The sequence below is a fragment of the Dendropsophus ebraccatus genome, chromosome 9, assembly GCF_027789765.1.
Source record: "Dendropsophus ebraccatus isolate aDenEbr1 chromosome 9, aDenEbr1.pat, whole genome shotgun sequence".
In the NCBI taxonomy this organism is placed as follows: domain Eukaryota; kingdom Metazoa; phylum Chordata; class Amphibia; order Anura; family Hylidae; genus Dendropsophus; species Dendropsophus ebraccatus.
In genome coordinates this window covers 101,987,300-102,006,513 of record NC_091462.1, presented here as the reverse complement: position 1 = coordinate 102,006,513, position 19,214 = coordinate 101,987,300, and the positions used below count along the sequence as shown (strand labels likewise).

Below are 19,214 nucleotides of genomic sequence, written 5' to 3'. Positions count from 1 at the left end.
CACTCCGGATAGGTGAGACTGACCAACTGACTCCAACCTATGGAGGCGCCCACCCTGGTGTAAACCCCTATATTGAAGGGACAATGAAGCAGGAAATGATCCATGCTTTCCAGCGTATTACCACACTCCTCACGGGGACACCCCCGATCATCGGAGCTCCTGCACTTCAAGTTATCCCTTACATATAGCTTCCCCTGGAAGCAGCGCCAGGCCAAATCCCAAAACTTCTGAGGGATCCGTTTCGAGTTTAAAAGACTAAGCCCAACCTCTAGATCCTGGCCTGGGCAGTCCCTGAGCGCCAAAGGCTTCTGGAAATGGGTCAACAGAACCCTTTGGTCAAGGAATTTCCTCGACTGAGTCCTGATTTCCCACATTCCCAGACCCCACCGACGTATCATCTTCAGAGTCGGGGTAGCGTAAGCCGGAAGATATCCATGGGGTGTACGAAGGTCCTTCACTCGCCCTCCTGTCTCCCATTCCTGGAAGAAAGGCCGAAACCATTCCCTGCAGGAGAGTACCCACGGAGGAGCCCTCTCTTTCCAGAGGTTTGCGATGTTAGCTTTCAAGAAGGTGTATACTAAGAACACCACAGGGTTCACCATAGACAAACCCCCAAGTCTCCTCGTGCGGTACGTAACCTCTCTCTTGACCAGGTTCAGCCTATTCCCCCATAACAGCTGGAAGAACAGGCTGTAGATTCTAGTATAGGAAGCCTCTGGCAAGATACATACACTGCCCAGGTAGATGAACAAAGGGAGCAGGTACAATTTGATCAGGTGTACCCTTTCCCTCAGGGTCAAAGACCAACCCTTCCACTGGTCCACCTTCTGAGCGGCATTCTGGAGCCTACCATCCCAGTTTTTAGTGGGGTAATTACCCTGGCCGAATGTAATGCCTAGGATTTTTGCAGAGTCTTGGGGCCCTGGAAGGGTGTCCGGGAGATCAAACTCAGGATCTCCCCCTCCCAGCCAGAGACTTTCACACTTATCCGGGTTGATGCTGGACCCAGATGCCTCTGAGTAGCGGTCCACCTCCGACATCACCACATCGACCTCCTCTCTCGAGGATACGAAGATAGTGACATCATCAGCGTACGCTACCACTCTCAGGGTGGCTTCTGGCTCCTCCAGGCTCATCCCGACCCCTGCCAATGGTCCACAACCAACCCTCCTAAGGAAAGGGTCGATCGCGAACACATACAACAGTGGGCTCAAAGGACAGCCCTGGCGAACACCAGACCCAACCTCAAAAGAGCGGCCAGACCAACCGTTCACCAGTGGGAAACTCTCTGCCCCTGCATACAAGATCTTAAACCAATTGACAAAAGTATCTGGTAGGCCATATCTCAGAAGGACAGACCAGAGGTACTTGTGGTTCACCCGATCAAATGCCTTGGCCTGATCCAGGGACAGCAAGTACCCCTTCCAAAGACCCGCACTACTCCGCTCCACTGCCTCCCTGACACCAAGGACAGCACTTAAGGTGCTTCGGCCTGGAACAGAGCAGTGCTGAGCCCCCGAAAGAAGCCGGGGTGCAAACTTCACCAACCGATTAAACAGTATCTTGGCCAGAATCTTCCTGTCCGTATTGAGAAGAGCTATGGGCCTCCAATTCTCAATACGGCTCGAATCTTTACCCTTTGACAGAAGAATCAGGGCTGACCTCCTCATTGACCTCGGCAGAGTGCCCGAGGAAAGACACTCATTGAAGACCTCGGTCAAGAGGGGAACCAAGAGGTCCCTGAAGGTCTTATACCACTCAGATGTTAAGCCATCTGGACCTGGCGACTTCTTCAGGGCAAGCCCTTCAATCGCCAGTCTAACTTCCTCTTCCCTGATCTCTTCTGCCAAAACATCAAGAGAGGGGTCTACCCCTGGCTCAGGAATGGCGTCAGCCAGGAAACCCGACATCACATCCCGATCTAAATCCTTCCTCCCCAAGAGGTGTGAGTAAAAGGATCTGACGACCTCCAGGATCCCTGATCTGGACCGGTTCAGAGATCCCGTACTATCAACCAGTCCAGTCACGATCTTACTACTCACTGACATCTTACAGTTTCTGTAGGGGTCGGGCGAGCGGTACCTCCCGAAATCCCTCTCAAAAACTAAAGATGCGTGCCTATCATACTGACACCTCATGAGTAAGGCTTTCACTCTGGAGATCTCCTCTCTACTACCTCCAGTCGAGACGAGATGCTCGAGTTTCCTCCTCAAGCCCTGATACACACGATACCTATTCAGGGACCTGAGGCTCGAGAGCTGGCGGAAGAACCTCGCAACCCGCTTCTTGAATATCTCCCACCACTCTGACTTACTACTACATAGGCCCAGTAGAGGTACCTGACTCTGAAGAAAATCCTCAAAGGACTGTCTTACCTCTGCTTCTTCCAGGAGGGACGAATTCAGCCTCCAGTAGCCTTTACCCATCCGGGGGGTCTCTGAAACATTCAGGGAAAACAAAATTAAACAGTGATCGGAGAACTCCACCTCAACCACGGACACTGCGGAAGAGACGGCTTCCTCCTTTAAATAAAACCTGTCTAATCTAGACCTGCAGCTACCTCGATGATAGGTGAAACCCGCGTGGCCCGAGGGGGTCCGGATGTGGGCATCCTCTAGGCGAGCTTCCCTAACTATACTAATCAGGGCCATGCTATCATAAGCCAGCTTGTCTTTGGCGCCTCTCCTATCCTGAGACCTCGTGATAGTATTGAAGTCTCCACCAAAGATCACCTGCCGACTCGTAAAAAGAAAGGGCTTAATTCTCATAAAAAGGCTTTTACGGTCCCACTTAGTTTGTGGGGCATAGATGTTAATGAGCCGAAGCTCTTGCCCCTTCATGAGGACATCCAAGATCAGGCACCTCCCCATTTCCAACTCGATAACCCGTCTGCATTCTACAGGAGCGGTAAAAAGGACCGCCACCCCACTATACGGCTCAGCCGCAAGAGACCAGTGTGAAGGTCCATGCCTCCAATCTCGCTTAGCTTTTACTAGCAAGGCTTGATCTGTTAACCTGGTCTCCTGCAAAAACAAAATGTCGGCGTTAATATGACTGAGAAAATCAAAGGCTGCAAATCTAGCCGTATCAGACTTAATGCTGGCACAGTTAATGGATGCCAGCGTCAATGGGGTGAGTGCCGCCATCATGGGTGATCGAGTTGGACGGCCTAACTCACCTATTTCTTTCCCTTCTTCCCTCCCCCTTCTAAATCAGAGGAAGACCCCTTAGCTTCTTCTTTAGACCTCTTTAGTGTAGCAGTCATATCCATACTTTGATCCTCATCTCCAGACCCAGGGGCCACCTGCCCCCTCAAAGAACCAGCCTCAACAGGGGCAGGCTCAACGTCTCCTGGAGGCTCTACCGCCTCCCGTCCCTCCTCTGAAGAAGAAGAAAAGGAGGGGGAACCATCAAGGGACTGATACCTATTAGAGAGAACAATCAGAGGGGGGTTGGCCGGGGTTTCCTTTGACATTTGGCCTGTAACACCGGGTTTAGAGGGTAAAGTTGCCTTAGGCCTCTTCCCACTCTTCCCTTTGCTGCCCTTTTTCTCTTTTGGCCACTCTCGGTGAAGTCTCCTGATTTCCTCATTTAACTCAGTGTCCTCCAGAGCCTCAGCCTGACCATCTGAGCCAGCGCCAGCAGCAGGACCCTGAACTACTACTGCCACCTGGGAACTTCCAGGGTCCCTGCTACTTCTGCGCCTTTCCTCTCGCTTTAGTTGAGAGGGGCTCTTATGCTTTTTCTTCACTGGCCCCGATGCCCCTTCACCTTTGCTGGTGCCCTCCCCTGTGGCAACCTCACGGCTCTCCCCAGCCCGGGCGGCTACAGCATTGGAGAAGGAACGTGGACACCGGCTAAATGGGTGACCTAAGTCACCACACAGGTTACACCTAATCCGGCCACAGGAGGCAGCCAGATGACCCTCCTCACCACACAGTGCACACACCAGCTTGGTACAGTTTGCACTAAAGTGTGTGGGATCGCCGCACCTGTGGCACAGCTTCGGTTGCCCCTGGTAGAAAACCTGGATCCTATCACGGCCAAGAAAGGCAGCTGATGGTATGTGGGCGACAGTGTTCCCTGAACGTTTGAGACGAACGGAAAACGTCCAGGCCCCAGACCAAATGCCATGCTCATCACAGTTTTTTCGGGGGACGTCCGTCACCTCCCCGTACCTGCTCAGCCAGGTCATTATGTCATAACAAGAAAGTGACTCGTTACGTGTGAGAACGGTTACTTTCTTCACAGCACTTTGGCGAGATACCGCCTTTACGGCAAAATCTCGCCATCCGGGCGCATCTTTCACCAACTCGTAGTTAGACCAGAACACCTCCAGCCCCTCTGGTCTAACAAAGCTGATGTCAAATTCGGAGGTGCCGTAGGGGTGAATCAGGGCAAAGATGTCACTCGCCCTGAACCCCATCTGGAAGAGAAGCTCCACCACCTTCCCTCTCTGTGGGCACGCATCACTGCCTCTCCACACCAGACGGGCCACATTCCTACGGCCAGTCTCCTGCCCGGGTGTTTGGAGGGACCAGACCACCCCTCCATTATGCTCTCGGAAGGCCCCTAAACCATGTCTCTCTATGTAGAAAGACAGGTCGACCTCCCTTCCCTCTACTTGGAGTGTTCTCTCTCCTCTCCGCAATGCCTCCAGGAGGCGCCGTTGCAAGTGACCTTCCCCATTTGGGCCTGGAGGTGAGGATCTCCCCGATGCCCCAGCTGCCACACTTGCATAACTCCTAGTAGCAGCTGGGGGGGCAGCCGGACCAGTCCCTGCCTCACTAGCAACATTACCCACAGTATTCCCAACATTACTGCCATTAACCATGGTACCATCAGCATTTACAGAAATACAGGGACTACCATTCTCATCCTGCAAACCATCATTCTGATCATGCACAACACAACCCCTCCCAACTTGCATACTACTACTACCACCACCATGCACACCACTACTACCACCTCCATGCACACCACTACTACCACCTCCATGCACACCACTACCACTCTCAACAGCCATCACCACTTCCATAGCTTCTGCAGTATTAGCTGGGCTGGGCTTGTACACCAGGGTGGCTGGTTTTAAAATGTCTTTAGCAGATTTTGATGTATTTACAGTCTTATTGTTTTTACTCTTAGAGGTGGGCACAACAGACGCAACTTCTAGTGCCACCTCTTCTCTTATGCCACCTGCAGGATCAGCAGGGGCACAGGCATCCACACCGGACATGTGTCCTGACACAGCAGAGCCCGCTGCCCTGCCACTGCTCGGCTGCCCGAGCCCTTCACCAGCCTCCAGTGCCCGGACCTGCCCCACAGAGGAGCGTCCCTCAACACTGGAGCTTCTCGAATCGCCCTGCACCTTCATGTTCGGCCCCTTACTTGCTTTACTATCACCACTCCCACTACAGATACCAGTGGAAGCGGTGCACGCCACCATCTTGCCATCTATCTCTCCTCTTTGCTGGCCCCGCTCCACATCAGAAACGGGGACTGGCAGGTTAGAGGAGCCAGCAGACTGGACTGACTTCTCAGCCCCCCCATACTGCTGGAAAGGAGAAAATACAAAGCTTACTTGCTCCTCTTTACTTTTCTTCCTCTTATTCTTCTTTTTCTTCTTTCCAGAGGAGTCTTCCCCCAGCTCCTCTCCAAAGGAGAAATTCTCCAGTCTTGTTGGGGACTCCTGCTGGATAATGGCTTTCAGCAGGCCTCCATCCATCTCCTCCTCAGACTCAGCAGACTCAGGTAGGGCCACCTGAGCAGCCTGGATATAGTCACTCGCCTGGCTCTCTGGAACGCTGCTCTCATGCACAGTATTTCTCCTGGGTGCAGTCTCCTGGCTTTGGGACCTCTCTGTATCTCCCGCCTCAGCCATCTCCTCACCCGCACTCCTGGAAGACATCATTGGGGGATCCTGGGAAGCGCTTTGGGAAACGCACTGCGACATTTCTGCCACTTCTCCCGCTTCAGCTTCTTCCTCTCCCTCACTCTCTTCATCACTTGCCTCATAGTCCAGATTAGCGCTCTTTCTTCTCATCTGCTCAAACCTTTCCTCATTGAGCATTTTCTCTTGGAAAGGCCCAGCACCTTCCAGAAGGATCTGCCGCTCACCTTCCAGCCTCTGGATCTCAGCTCTCAGGGCCTGTATACGCTGGGAGAGCACAGGCTTGCTCCTCTTGCTGGCTGTACCTGCATTGCTTCTCAGGAACCTGTGCTCCACCCGCAGCTCTCTCAGCTGTTTCCCCAGGTGCTGGTATTCCTGGAGCTTGGCCACAATCCTGGAAGTGAAGGTGTCCATAGATTCCTTGGGGCCTGAAACCCCCCACTCCACAACACTTGCTTGGGCCCTAGATGGATTAGGGCCACATCGCTCCTCTTTCTTCCTCCCTCCTTTACTTTGTGAAGCCTTTTGGCTTCCGACTGGTGCCAACGGAGCCAGACCCACATTGCTGGGAGTACGGCTAGATCTTCTTACCGAAGGCACCTCAGGAGCACTGGCTGGTAATGGATGATTCTCCCCACTCTCCGCCAGCCTGGACCGGAGAGTGGGAGTCCGGGACTCCATAGTGGGGGCCCCCTCCCAGGAACCTGCCACCTTCCTGGGAAAGGCAGATGGAATTCACCCTCTCTGCTCTGGTTCTCAGGAGCTCACACAGGTATGTCTGCTCACCACGCCCTCCAGAGCTGCACTCACTATTCTGCTGGTGGGGTCACTGTGTGCATACATTACACTACTTATCCTGAACTGATCCTGAGTTACATCCTGTATTATACTCCAGAGCTGCACTCACTATTCTGCAGGTGGGGTTATTGCTATATCCAATTAATGCATACTACATGGTGTAAAAACTACTAATAACTGTGTAATACACTGTGCAGATATTTAAAGAATGCTGGAAGATTTAAGGCCCTATTCTACGGAACGATTATCGTTCATAAACTCGCTCCAACGACCGCTCGTTAACGATAATCACTTCGTGGGATTGGTGTAAACAAGCGAACGACAAAGGCAAAATCGTTATATTGTCGTTTAAAATTGTTTTTCAGCATGTCGAAAAAAAATCGTTGGTCTTTGAAAGATAATTTGCTAATCGGTTTGTAAGATTAGAAATCTTTCAGTCGTTCGTAAAAAGGTTTAAAAAAAGTAGGTGTGTCGTATGGTCATGATCACCCCGACGAACGTTTTAAATGACCATGTAACGTCCGCAAAATAATCGTTACACTACATATATCGTTCACGTTATGTGTTACCGTTTGCTAAAAAAAAAATTTTTAGTGATCGTTAACGAGCGGTTGTTTCCGTGGAATAGGGCCTTTAATCTCTAAAGCCTCCAGAATTGTGAATACTCAGAATAGCAAAAACAATAAGTGATATATTTGCACAATTTTTATGTAAATGGATAGAACAGAACTAATAGTAGTAACTCTATAATCTTCTATGACACCAGGCTTTGGAGGACAGAGAGGAAAGTATGAAGACAACAACTTCTCTGGGACTGGGTTACTTAGAGGAGAGCGGTGACAAAGATACTGACTGAAAAGTTTAAAAAAATAAAACTGGTCACCTGTGAGAAACACAATGGGAGTGATCAGCGATCATCTACAGATCTGGGTAATGGGTTAAAGGAGAAGTCCAGGCAGGACCGGCCTCGGGACCCCCGCTGAAAGGCATTTTCCCCCGAGTTGTGATGACGGGGGAAAAGGCCTGTCCCGACTGATGGACTGGCCGCTTAGCCTATCAGTGACTTGAGCAGCACCCAGCGCCCCTACCCCCCAAGTCACTGAGTGGCTGAGCAGGCTAGTACATCAGCTGGGTCGTAAGAGATCCAGGAACCCAGTGGGGGTCCTGGGGCTGGTCCCGCCACTCAACACGGGCATGGGGACAGGTAAGTTCCTGAACAAATTCCCCCCTGCCGGCTGCCAGATTTTAATAATAACTGGACTTCTCCTTTAAAACAGCACTGGGATGCTGCACTCAGAATATTTCCAGTTGACCCATAATAAGAATCTCCATACAATGGAGACTGGGGCCTCACTCATTCAGAATGACGAATGACGTACAGCACGGCTCTCCATTTAGAATAACCCAGAAGTGGAATCTCCGGGGAAGCAATCACTTACTTATAAAAAGTCGGCCACCGCAGAGGACAGCAATAAAGATGGCTTCTTTAATTATAAATCGGGCTGCAATAAATGGAAGGCCCCTGTCAGGGAGAGACTCGAGGGAAGGGAAGACTCATTAGATGTGTTCCTTGTACGTTACCCTTCATCCTCATGTTCCAGCAGATTTATTCAATGATTAAACAGGACCTCCTGGTGGGGGAGCAGCTATTATTCCACCGCCATACTGTGTCATACATGGTGGAAGCATACGTAGAACAGTCAGTGATCTAGGTCAGGCTGACGATACCTGTGCCCCTAGATTATTAGACGCTCTATACATACATGGTGATAGTTAGAGATCAGCCGAACCTGATGAAGTTGGGATTTGCACGAACCCGAACTATCAGAATTTGAATCCCGCTGCCTGGAGAAGGTGAATGCAGCCCAAACTAGTGCAACCCAAACTTTCGGCAATTTATCTCATGTCTAGTAATAGTCTTAGTTTTATGCGTTGACAAAAGGCAATTGGCTTAACCATCTATGCGAATGGCGCCACCGTAGCTCCTAGGCAGCACGCCTATATCGGCCTTCCTTACACAGCCAGTTATCGGCCAATGGGTTTGGTAGGTTGGTAGGTGGTTGAAAAGGAGAAGTCAGCCCATAACAAATTGTTGGCAGGCAGCTGGGGTAAAAATTAACATGATTGATGTCTTACATTTCCTCGTCCCTGTGATGCACCACCTGACCGACCTCGGGACCCCTGCCAGAAGGCATATTTTCCCGAGTTGTGATGACGGGGGGAAATGCCTGTCCTGGCTGATGGACTGGCTGCTCAGCCAATCAGTGACTACAATCCTTTTCTGATGAGACTGTCCCTTTAAGGGCAGTTTCTCTAGAGTGCTATAGTCAGACTGTAAGATATCATTCTCTGTTACTGGGTCAACAGCTGAGAGTGATGAAGAGGAAGAGGGAGGAGGGAATGGGATCAATACTACCCAAGGGCCGCAGGATAATTTTAGAGCTGGGATTGTCAATTTTAGCTTTGAAACAAGTGTCTATTTCTTCGTCACAGAGGTCAGTGATAGGCGCCTTCCCTTACGCAGGCGGATTATCGGCCGTCAGGAACGCTCACTGAAAATAATTGGCCCAATCAGATGATAAACAAGACACGGCTGACTCATCAGCTGACTGTATCTATTGTATGGCCATTTAAAATGATTGCTAGTCAGCCATACATCTTCCAGTGTAACGGAATTGTGAGGCCAATTATGATAAAGTTACCAGGCCACATGACCGAGCATATTAAAGGGCTCTGCAAATGAGTGCAGAGCTCGCTGATCAGCACTTGTTTGTAGTGCTGCTACGTCAGGTCATGAAAAAAAGACCTTAAAAAGCGTGCTGAAAGTGTCAGAGAGTCGTCTAGAGAGGGTTGTTAGAGAGGAGATGGATCAGAAGGTTTGTTTGGTGAGGTTAAAGGGAATCTGTCACTAGGTTCATGATACCTTAAATGAGGGCAGCATTTACTAGTGACAGAAATGCTAAACAGATCGTTGTATTACTTCCATTATTCTGTTCAGCCGTTCTCCTAATATGCAGGAGAATAGGGTTCTTGCCACACAACTCCCCCCACCCTCCAGTTGCTGATTGACAGTTGCTGCCTATACACAGCATGGATAGATAACTGCCAATCAGCATCTGATGGGCAAAGTTTTCTGCTTCTCATGAATATCCAGGACTTCTGAGCTCATGCTCATATTGGAGAGGACTACTTATTGTCCATGTTATTCAGAAGAATGTCTCAGAATCAGCTGCACAGAACAATGTAAGTGATATATCATTCTGTTTAGCTTCTCTGTCACTAGTTTATGCTACACTTATATAGGACAGCAGAAACCTACTGACAGAGTCTCTTTAACCCCTTCCCGCACGAGGGCGTAACTGTACGTCCTCGCGCGGGTGGGGGAGTTCAGAGCGGGACCCCGCTCTGAACCGCCGCGGTCCCAGGTGCGGCATGTAGCCCGGGATTGCAGCCATTAACAAAGTTGACAGCTGCATCTGAAGACTTACTGCAGTCGTTCCCTGGTGGTTTTAGTGGGGACGTTGTTATGGAGGAGCGATCTCCGCGTCTGGTGCCGGCCGGGGTCTGCGCTGTAATGGCGCTGATCCCGATTTGGCATTCTATTGCTTTTGGCTGCAGCAGCCAAAAGCAACAGAACACTGATCTCATCGATCTATGCTGTATAACTATACAGTATAGATCTTTATGAGAGATCAGTGTGCATATACTAGAAGTCCCCCAGGGGGAATAACCCTAACCCCAGGGGGAATAATCCTAACCCCAGGGGGGCTTCTAGTATAAGTGTAAAAAAAAAAAAAAAAAAAAAAAAGTGTTATTAATAAAAAAAAGCCCCCTCCCCTAATAAAAGATTGAATCACTCCCCTTTTCCCATGTAATAAATAAAAATAAATAAAAAAACATGTTTGTTATCGCCGCGTGTGCAATCGCCCAAACTATTAATTCATTTTATTCCTGATCTCGCACGGTAAACGGCATAAGCGCAAAAAATCCCAAAGTGCAAAATTGCGCATTTTTGGTCGCATCAAATCCAGATAAATTGTAATAAAAATCGATAAAGTCGGATATGCGCAACCAAGGTACCGATAGAAAGAACAAATCATGGCGCAAAAAATGACACCTGACACAGCCCCATATACAAAAGGATAAAAGCGCTGTAAGTATGGGAATGGAGCGATTTTAAGGAACATATATTTGTTAACAATAGTTTGAATTTTTTACAGGCCATTAGATACAATATAAGTTATACATGTTACATATCGTTGTAATCGTAACGACTTTAGGACGACTTTAGGACACATGGCGTAATGGTTCACACAGCCATCTTCACACGATTACCGAGCCGTATAATTGGCGCGGCTCACACTAATAGGGCCCAAAGTTTTGAGCATGAATTTATAATAAAGAAAATCTGCTGACACGTTAGATTATCGCAACACCTAGAGCACCGCTAAGGAAAGCCAGACCTAGACTGAAACCGACATAATAAATAGTATAGCAAGTATAACATGACCCTGCACCGCGTGCTTCACGTGAAGATCCACAGCCTGAATTTACTGTACATTCATCGAGTAGAAGTAATAGAGGGAAGGGGGTGATGGTGGGGACTGTGAGCGATGCAATACATGAGGGATAGCTCATTAGCCGCAGTGAGTAATGGACTGGGGGTGGCATCATGGCCGTCGCTGTACGCATCACTATTACAGGATCAGAAATCTCGTTATACACTATTGTGTGCAATAAAAATGGGGAATTACGATTAACCCCTTTCCTGCTGAAACATGTTCTCTGCAGCCCCAAGACATAAAATAATGTGTTAGAGTAAAGGAATAACAAGTATATATAGATATACTTCCCTCCATGTGATAACCTATGTGATTCCCAACATAATCAAAAATCACTTTATTTACCAAAAATGATTTGTTACCCCACAAGTGTTGGCCACTAGGTGTCTCACCTTATTGTAATCGGCTGCTAACTGCTCGTTGTCAGGGGAAATTGGTCTCTAGTAAAAGCTAAGGAAGGTGTAAAGGCGTGTGCCTTAGCATGTGCTATGTGCAGGTGAGAGAGGGAGAGCTTGAGCTGTGTGTTTGCTAACTGAAGATGATTCACACTGTTGCTAAAAAGTAAATCAAGGCTTCCCTCTCATCTCTCACCACCAATAAACCTCAGGGCATCAGGAAATACTAGTGTGTAAATACCAGTGTACCTAAAGCTTTATGGCCCAGCTCCATTCCTGATTACTCTCCTACCCCATTCTCTCACCCTCAGCTCCATTCCTGACTACTCTCCCACTTCACCCTCAGCTCCATTCCTGACTACTCTCCTACTTCACCTTCAGCTCCATTCCTGACTACTCTCCTACTTCTCCCTCAGCTCCATTCCTGACTACTCTCCTACTTCACCCTCAGCTCCATTCCTGACTACTCTCCTACCTCATTCTCTCACCCTCAGCTCCATTCCCGACTACTCTCCAACATCATCCTCTCACCCTCAGCTCAATTCCTGATTACTCTCCTTTCTCATCTTCTCACCCTCAGCTCCATTCCCAACTACTCTCCTACCTCATCCTCTCACCCTCAGCTCCATTCCTAATTACTCTCCTACCTCACCCTCAGCTCCATTCCTGACTACTCTCCTACCTCACCCTCAGCTCCATTCCTGACTACTCTCCTACCTCACCCTCAGCTCCATTCCTGACTACTCTCCTACCTCACCCTCAGCTCCATTCCTGACTACTCTCCTACCTCACCCTCAGCTCCATTCCTGACTACTCTCCTACCTCATCGTTAGGTCCATGCTGACTGCTTTTCTACCTTACCCTCTCATCCTCAGCTCCCTTCCTGACTACTCTCCTACCTCATCTTCTCACCCTCAACACTGTGACTATTCCAGGGACTGCAATTTAGGTATCAACCTGCAGAAAAGTGCACAGCTTCTCGATGGGGTTAATGGTATCCCTTAACTTAGGGCCCAATATTAAGATGCAGGCGAGCGCCGTCCTATTAGGTCAGCGCTAACTTGTTCTTTATGCCCTGCTCGCTGTTGGTGATATCACGCACACCGACTTTGAGCGGACTGGAGTTGGGGTCCAGGGGAGCTGTGGGAGGGCTGCCTGGACGGTCTTTAGAATGCCCGGGTGGCCCATAGATGAGAAGCTCTGGTCTATATGATAAAGCTCATTACTTACTCTCAGGTCAGCTTCATTCCCCAAGATGTCAAAGAGCAAAGCTCCCTTAGAGGTGATATCAGATGCAAGTTGTCTGGCCATCTTCAAGTCAGTAATCTAAAGAAAAAAAACAACGATTAGAAACGCAAATGTGAATGACACCGGCAAAACTTCATGTGTGGACACGATCTGGTTGAATGAATCGGTTGCTTTGCCATTTGATGCTATGGATGTGATGTCCAACTGCTGATCCATTCAGGAGACAAAGAATCCCTAATCCTGTGAAGATGGGGTCCGCCCCCCACCAAAGAGCTAGGAATTCCTCCGATACTCACTTTATTTCCCAAGTCAAACTTAAACGTGGACGTGTCCTCATCCCCAATCTGAATGTTATCGATGCCTTTGGTTTTCATGGCATTGTACAGCACCGTGGTGACCTTCAGCAGCTCCTTTACAGAGTAGCCGTCAGCTTGGTACAACTTCTTGGTGTTCAGCTTGATGTGAGCTTTAGTGGCCTGAAATAACATGAAAGGTGAAATCAACCTCACGGCCGACCCCTGACTTACAGCTAGCTCTCTAGCATTAGGGCACCTATAGCATTATAAAGGACCATGCAGTGCAGGTGAATATAAGAAACCATGTAGTACCCCTTTCCTCCTTATCATTTACTAGACAGTCCTAAATAATGACAAATCAGCTCACTGAGAGATCAGGTTACAGCTACCCATAGAAATCTATGTAGTGGAAGGTGGAGGAGAAGTTAGCTGTAGAGTGATACAAAGGTAGAGAGTAACTAAGAAGCTGCTTTAAGCTTTAGAAAGTGCTATATCTTACACTGCTCAATACTGCTCTATAATGTCCTCCATGCTGCTGCTGTGTCTGAGAGTATTATAGAGGTGCAGGATTCACTCCTTTCAATGCGTGTGTAGTAAGTGGAAGACATCATGGTAGCTGGTCTACACCCACTAGCAAGAAAAAATAAACCCTGCAGAGGGTGAAAACACCAGAAGGTCCTAAAACGTTACCTGGAAGTGCAATTTGCAGCTACAACTTTCTTCTAACAGCGTAAAGTTATTCTTCGATAGGGTCCATTCCTTAGTACTAGAAGCTTAGCTATAAACCAGCTCGATATGCACAGGTTTACATCAATAAGCTGGTTTAGATGTATTTTAAGACTCGGGGGATTTGCCTTGAAAGAGAAAGTTTCCCCTGCTGCGCCGAGTATAATGGTGAACGCACAAAAGAGGAAGGAGCAGGGTCGCCGTGACCTCCCGATCCAGTCATTCATGGGATAAGGGATATTGCCAATTACCACAATAATGATTCACTTGACAGCCCGACACCACGCCACGAGCCCCCAACCTTCACAACAAATTAGCTCGATTTTTCCTTTAAGTAACTGCGCACAGAAAACTCTGCTTAATTGCACATATCCAGGCGGAAATGTATTATGTGATGGTCAAAGGTGATGCAGGGAACAATATATAGTGTATGCGATGGTTACCATAGTAATGTGGCGGAGATATAGAAATATATACCACCTGGGGAGACGATGAATCTTCATTTGCCACAGATATCAATATCTGCGACTACAGAATATACGACTGTCATGCCATAACACCATTACGCTGCTTCATAATCTACAGACGATTCTTTTCCTAAAACAGTGTCTCCCAATCTGGAGCTCTCCACCTGTTTTAATACTACAACTCCCATCATGCCCCAATAGACTTCAATAGTAACAGTATATTTTTCAAATTCCAACCTCTAGCTCTGTGGTGCCCATATATACACTATAGAGAGCAGGAAGCAGATAGCTCCATGCATTGTATAGTGGCCATACTGGGTTACTGCAGCTCAGCTCACATTGAAGTAAATGCAGTAACCCAGTATGGCCACTACACAATGTATGGAGCTGTTTGCGTCAGGCACCTTTCACTTTGTATATGGGCCTGATCATAGGGGTGCTAGCTAATCAGTGGGGGTGCCTGGGGTCAGATATTGCTGGTCCTTCCCCAGGACAGGCCATCAATAGAAACGTCCTGGGAAACCTATACAACCATATGTGCAGTGTTCATTTAAAATCTCCTGTCTTAAAGTGTCACTGCCGTGTTTTTTGTTGTTGTTGCAGAAATCAATAGTCCAGGCGATTTTAAGAAACTTTGTAATTGGGTTTATTAGGCAAATATGTCATTATCTGCATTCAAAAGGACTTTCCCTAGGTCCCCCCCCCCCCTCCTCTCTCTCATTCACTGCTCATTATCAGGAAATCTCAAATCTTTTACATCAGTGGAGCCCTGTGTAACCTATGGAGAGGGGAGGAGGGAGATTAGTCACCAGCAGAGAGCAGAGAACAAAGCATTACTTTGTGGGAGCTGTGTGAAAGCCGGTATTCAGGTCAGAGAGGTCAGAGCTGACTTCAGAGGAGATAGCCGGTGATGAAGCTGTAAATTAACTCTTTGTTGTCCTGTTTTGGTGCCTCATCTCCCTCCACCCCTCCCCTCTCCATAGAGAACCATGAAGACAGGGGGGAGAGCTTCAAACTGCTTTTTCATGCTAAAAATGCATTTTTCAGGTAATAAACCCAATTAAAAAGTTTCTTAAAATCGCCTGGACTATTGATTTCTGCAAAAAAAAAACATTTAAATGACAGTGACACTTTAAGTATTGAGACTTCCTAAATGGTTTGTTCCATCTGGGGACAGTTGAGTGCTGTAAATCAGGAGTGGCTATTTTGCAGCAGAAACCCGCTCTGGCTACTAGAGTACTCCTTATCCTAGGATGTCTATGCTGGTGATTGATGTGACTGTAACAGGATAAGTAAACAAGCTGATCATAGGAGTCCATCTGCTGGGACTCCCACCGATCCCGTGAACAGGGCCAATGCGCCATTTATGCTCTAAAGCATTTAGTGGCTTCATGTTCGGACCCCTACTGCATCTTATCGGGATACACATCAGCCACCTCACTTCCCCGTGTCTGGCATGATGAAAAATCACTGTCCCACAACTTTGTTCTCAGAGAGATAAGTGGCAGTCAGAGATCTTTGGCTGCGGTTTACCTGCCCCACCCCATAGAAAACACAGTAATGCTTGCCTTGACCATCAGTTATTGGAGAAGTATGGCCACCTTAAATAGAAACACTATTGAAAATGTACTTCTATTTAAAAATCTTAAGTCTTCCCAGCTGCTGTATGTCCTGCAGGAAATGTTGTTTTCTTTCCAGTATGACACAGTGCTCTCTGCTGCCATCTCTGTCCATGTCAGGAACTGTCCAGAGCAGGAGAGGTTTTCTATGGGGATTTGCTGCTGTTCTGGACAGTTCCTGACATGGACAGAGGTGGCAGCAGAGAGCACTGTGTCAGACTGGAAAGAATACACCACTTCCTGCGGGTCATACAGCAGCTGATAAGTACTGGAAGACGTGAGATTTTTGAATAGAAGTAAATTACAAATTTATATAAAACTTTCTGAACCAGCTGATTTGAAAGAATTTAACCCCTTTAACGACGGGGCCCATTTTCGTTTTTGCGTTTTCGGTTTTTCCTCCTTGTGTTTAAAAGGCCATAGCACTTGCATTTTTCCACCTAGAAACCCACATGAGCCCTTATTTTTTGCGTCACTAATTGTACTTTGCAATGACAGGCTGAATTTTTGCATTTGGTACACTACGAAACCAGAAAAAAATTCAATGTGTGGCGAAATTGAAAAAAAAAAACGCATTTCTTTTATTTGGGGGAACTGTGTTTTTACGCCGTTCGCCCTGGGGTAAAACTGACTTGTTATGCATGTTCCTCAAGTCGTTACGATTAAAACGATATATAACATGTATAACTTATGTATAACTTATATTGTATCTGATGGCTTATAGAAAATTCAAACCATTGTTAACAAATATACGTTCCTTAAAATCGCTCCATTCCCAGGCGCTTTTATAGCGCTTTTATTCTTGGGTCTATGAGGCTGTGTCAGGTGTCATTTTTTGCGCCATGATGTGTTCTTTCTATCGGTACCTTGATTGCGCATATACGACTTTTTGATCGCTTGTTATAAAATTTTTTCTGGATTTGATGCGACCAAAAATGTGCAATTTTGCACTTTGGGATTTTTTTGCGCTTACGCCGTTTACCGTGCGAGATCAGGAATGTGATTAATTAATAGTTCAGGCGATTACGCACGCGGCGATACCAAACATGTTTATTTATTTATTTGTTTACTTTTATTTAAAACCTGGGAAAAGGGGGGTGATTCAGACTTTTATTAGGGGAGGGGGATTTTTACAATAAACAACTTTTTTTTTTTTTTTACACATATACTAAAAGCCCCCCCTGGGGTTAGGGTTATTCCCCCTGGGGTTAGGGTTATTCCCCCTGGGGTTAGGGTTATTCCCCCTGGGGTTAGGGTTATTCCTCCTAGGGGACTTCTAGTATATATACTTTGATCTCTCATTGAGATCTTTGCTGTATAGTTATACAGCAAAGATCAATGAGATAGGCACTCGTTTGCTTTCGGCTGCTGCAGCCGAAAACAAACGAGTGCCGAGGCGGGGACGGCGCCATCTTGGATGAGTCCCTGGCCGGCATCAGACAGGGAGATCGCTCTCCCCCACTAGACCCCAGGGAAAGGTTGCCTCCAGTAATCGGAGGCAGCTGTCAACTTTGACAGCTGCCTCCGATTAGCTAATTAGCGGGCACGGCGATCAGACCATGCCCGCTAATAGCGGCGGTCCCGGGCTACACACGGCACCCGGGACCGTGGTGCTTCAAAGCGGGGTAGCCGCGCGGCCCCGATTTGAAATGCTAATGAGGACATATGACGTACGGGTACGTCATATGTCCTTAAGAGGTTAAGTGTAGAGAGAAAGTAGAGCTCCTACAGTAAAAAGATGTATTACTACATGAGAAGAATCAGAAGCTGGGAGCAGTAGTGGATTATAATAGGGGCGTTTTGGGCGGCAGCCCGGGGCCCTGAGCTCCTGAGGGGCCCATGACCACCCAAAAAGACTTATACTTTCAGTGGTGTACTGTCTCCTGGCTACACTTCTGCCATGATTTGCAAAAAAAATCACAGTTTTTTAATGGCAATTTTGCACAAATCAGGACATCATGACATTATCTGTCCTGTACTATGAACGCCAGGCTAGTACTGCCATAGTTACAGTGGGCTGGGGGGGCCCAGGCTTGGTGAACAGCCCGGGGCCTATGGTAAAGTTAATCCGCCCCTGGCTGGGAGCCGTCTGCAAACTACAAATCAGGGAGGCTGGAAATGAACGACGAAAGACAGAAGAATAAACACAGTGCAACTTTTCAGCTTAAGGTAAGCGCCATTTTTCCTCTGTCAGAGCCCATAAAGCATAACTGCACACCTTTCATAAGATAACATTTCCGTCTAGGTAACTGGACAGCAGGGAAAAGCCTCTTCCCCCATTTAGTACACGCTGTTGAGAAGGCATCAAATCTCCCCTCCACTTTAGTCCTCTCTTCTTCCGCTCCTCAGAATGAAGACAGACAGCAAGCACCATCTTCTCGCTATTTCTGATGCTTTATAGACCCATCATTCCGCTTGAAGACTTCCCCGGATCTTTCATCCTCGATATGGGAGTCTGCCCTGCACTTCTTGACAGCTGGATCCTTTGCGGTACAGATAACTGATCCAAGTAGACAACAGCTGTCACCAACTGACTACACTATGTTTCCACCAAGCTCGCATCCCCCCATTATCCAAACCTGCGCCTCTTAAGGGGAACCCGTCACTATAAGAAAGCTAATAGACTAGTGACCTCTGATGTAATGTTTGGGTTTGTTCACACTGACTGTACACACTGCATACAAATCGCAACGTATACAGCACATGTGACCATACCCTTATAGTGAGGGGCTCTGTATTCCATTAGAGGAGTCACCAGATAATCACGGATATCACAGGGACGGTCTCACCATGACAACAGCCTGATCCGGTGATCGTCACAGCTCCGGCATCTGAAACCTGTGTACAGCTGATACATATTGGGGCAGATTTATCAAACCTGGTGTAAATTGAAACTGGCTTAGTTGCCCCTAGCAACCAATCAGATTCCACCATTATTTTCCAGAGTCTGTGAGGAATGAAAGGTGGAATCTGATTGTCCTGTGATGTCTAACTGACTCTGAAGAACTGTTAGATGGCTTACATCTTGTTCAGCCAATCAGAGCTGAGTAACCTGAGTCATTTGCCAAAGAAAGGCTGGCCTAACAGGGCTTAGACCCGCCTCTCTCTTGATGATGTCATTGTCACAAAATGGCTGCCACAGAGCAGCCTGAGGTCAACAGTCATTAGGTAAGAATGAGTTTACTTCACTTCCTGGTGGGGGGTGAAGGGGAA

General features: G+C 47.8%; 1 protein-coding gene across 2 annotated transcripts in view; it reads right to left on the bottom strand.

The window, feature by feature from the left end:
• CLUAP1 (clusterin associated protein 1) overlaps positions 1–19,214 on the bottom strand; it is a 57,604-nt gene that overhangs the window by 27,614 nt on the left and 10,776 nt on the right. For both annotated transcript variants that reach the window (XM_069982114.1, XM_069982113.1), the window contains exons 4-5: positions 13,190–13,369; positions 12,876–12,971 (exon numbers count right to left, since the gene is read on the bottom strand). In XM_069982114.1, the coding sequence (XP_069838215.1) occupies positions 12,876–12,971; positions 13,190–13,369 (276 nt within the window). The remainder of the gene's footprint in view (positions 1–12,875; positions 12,972–13,189; positions 13,370–19,214) is intronic.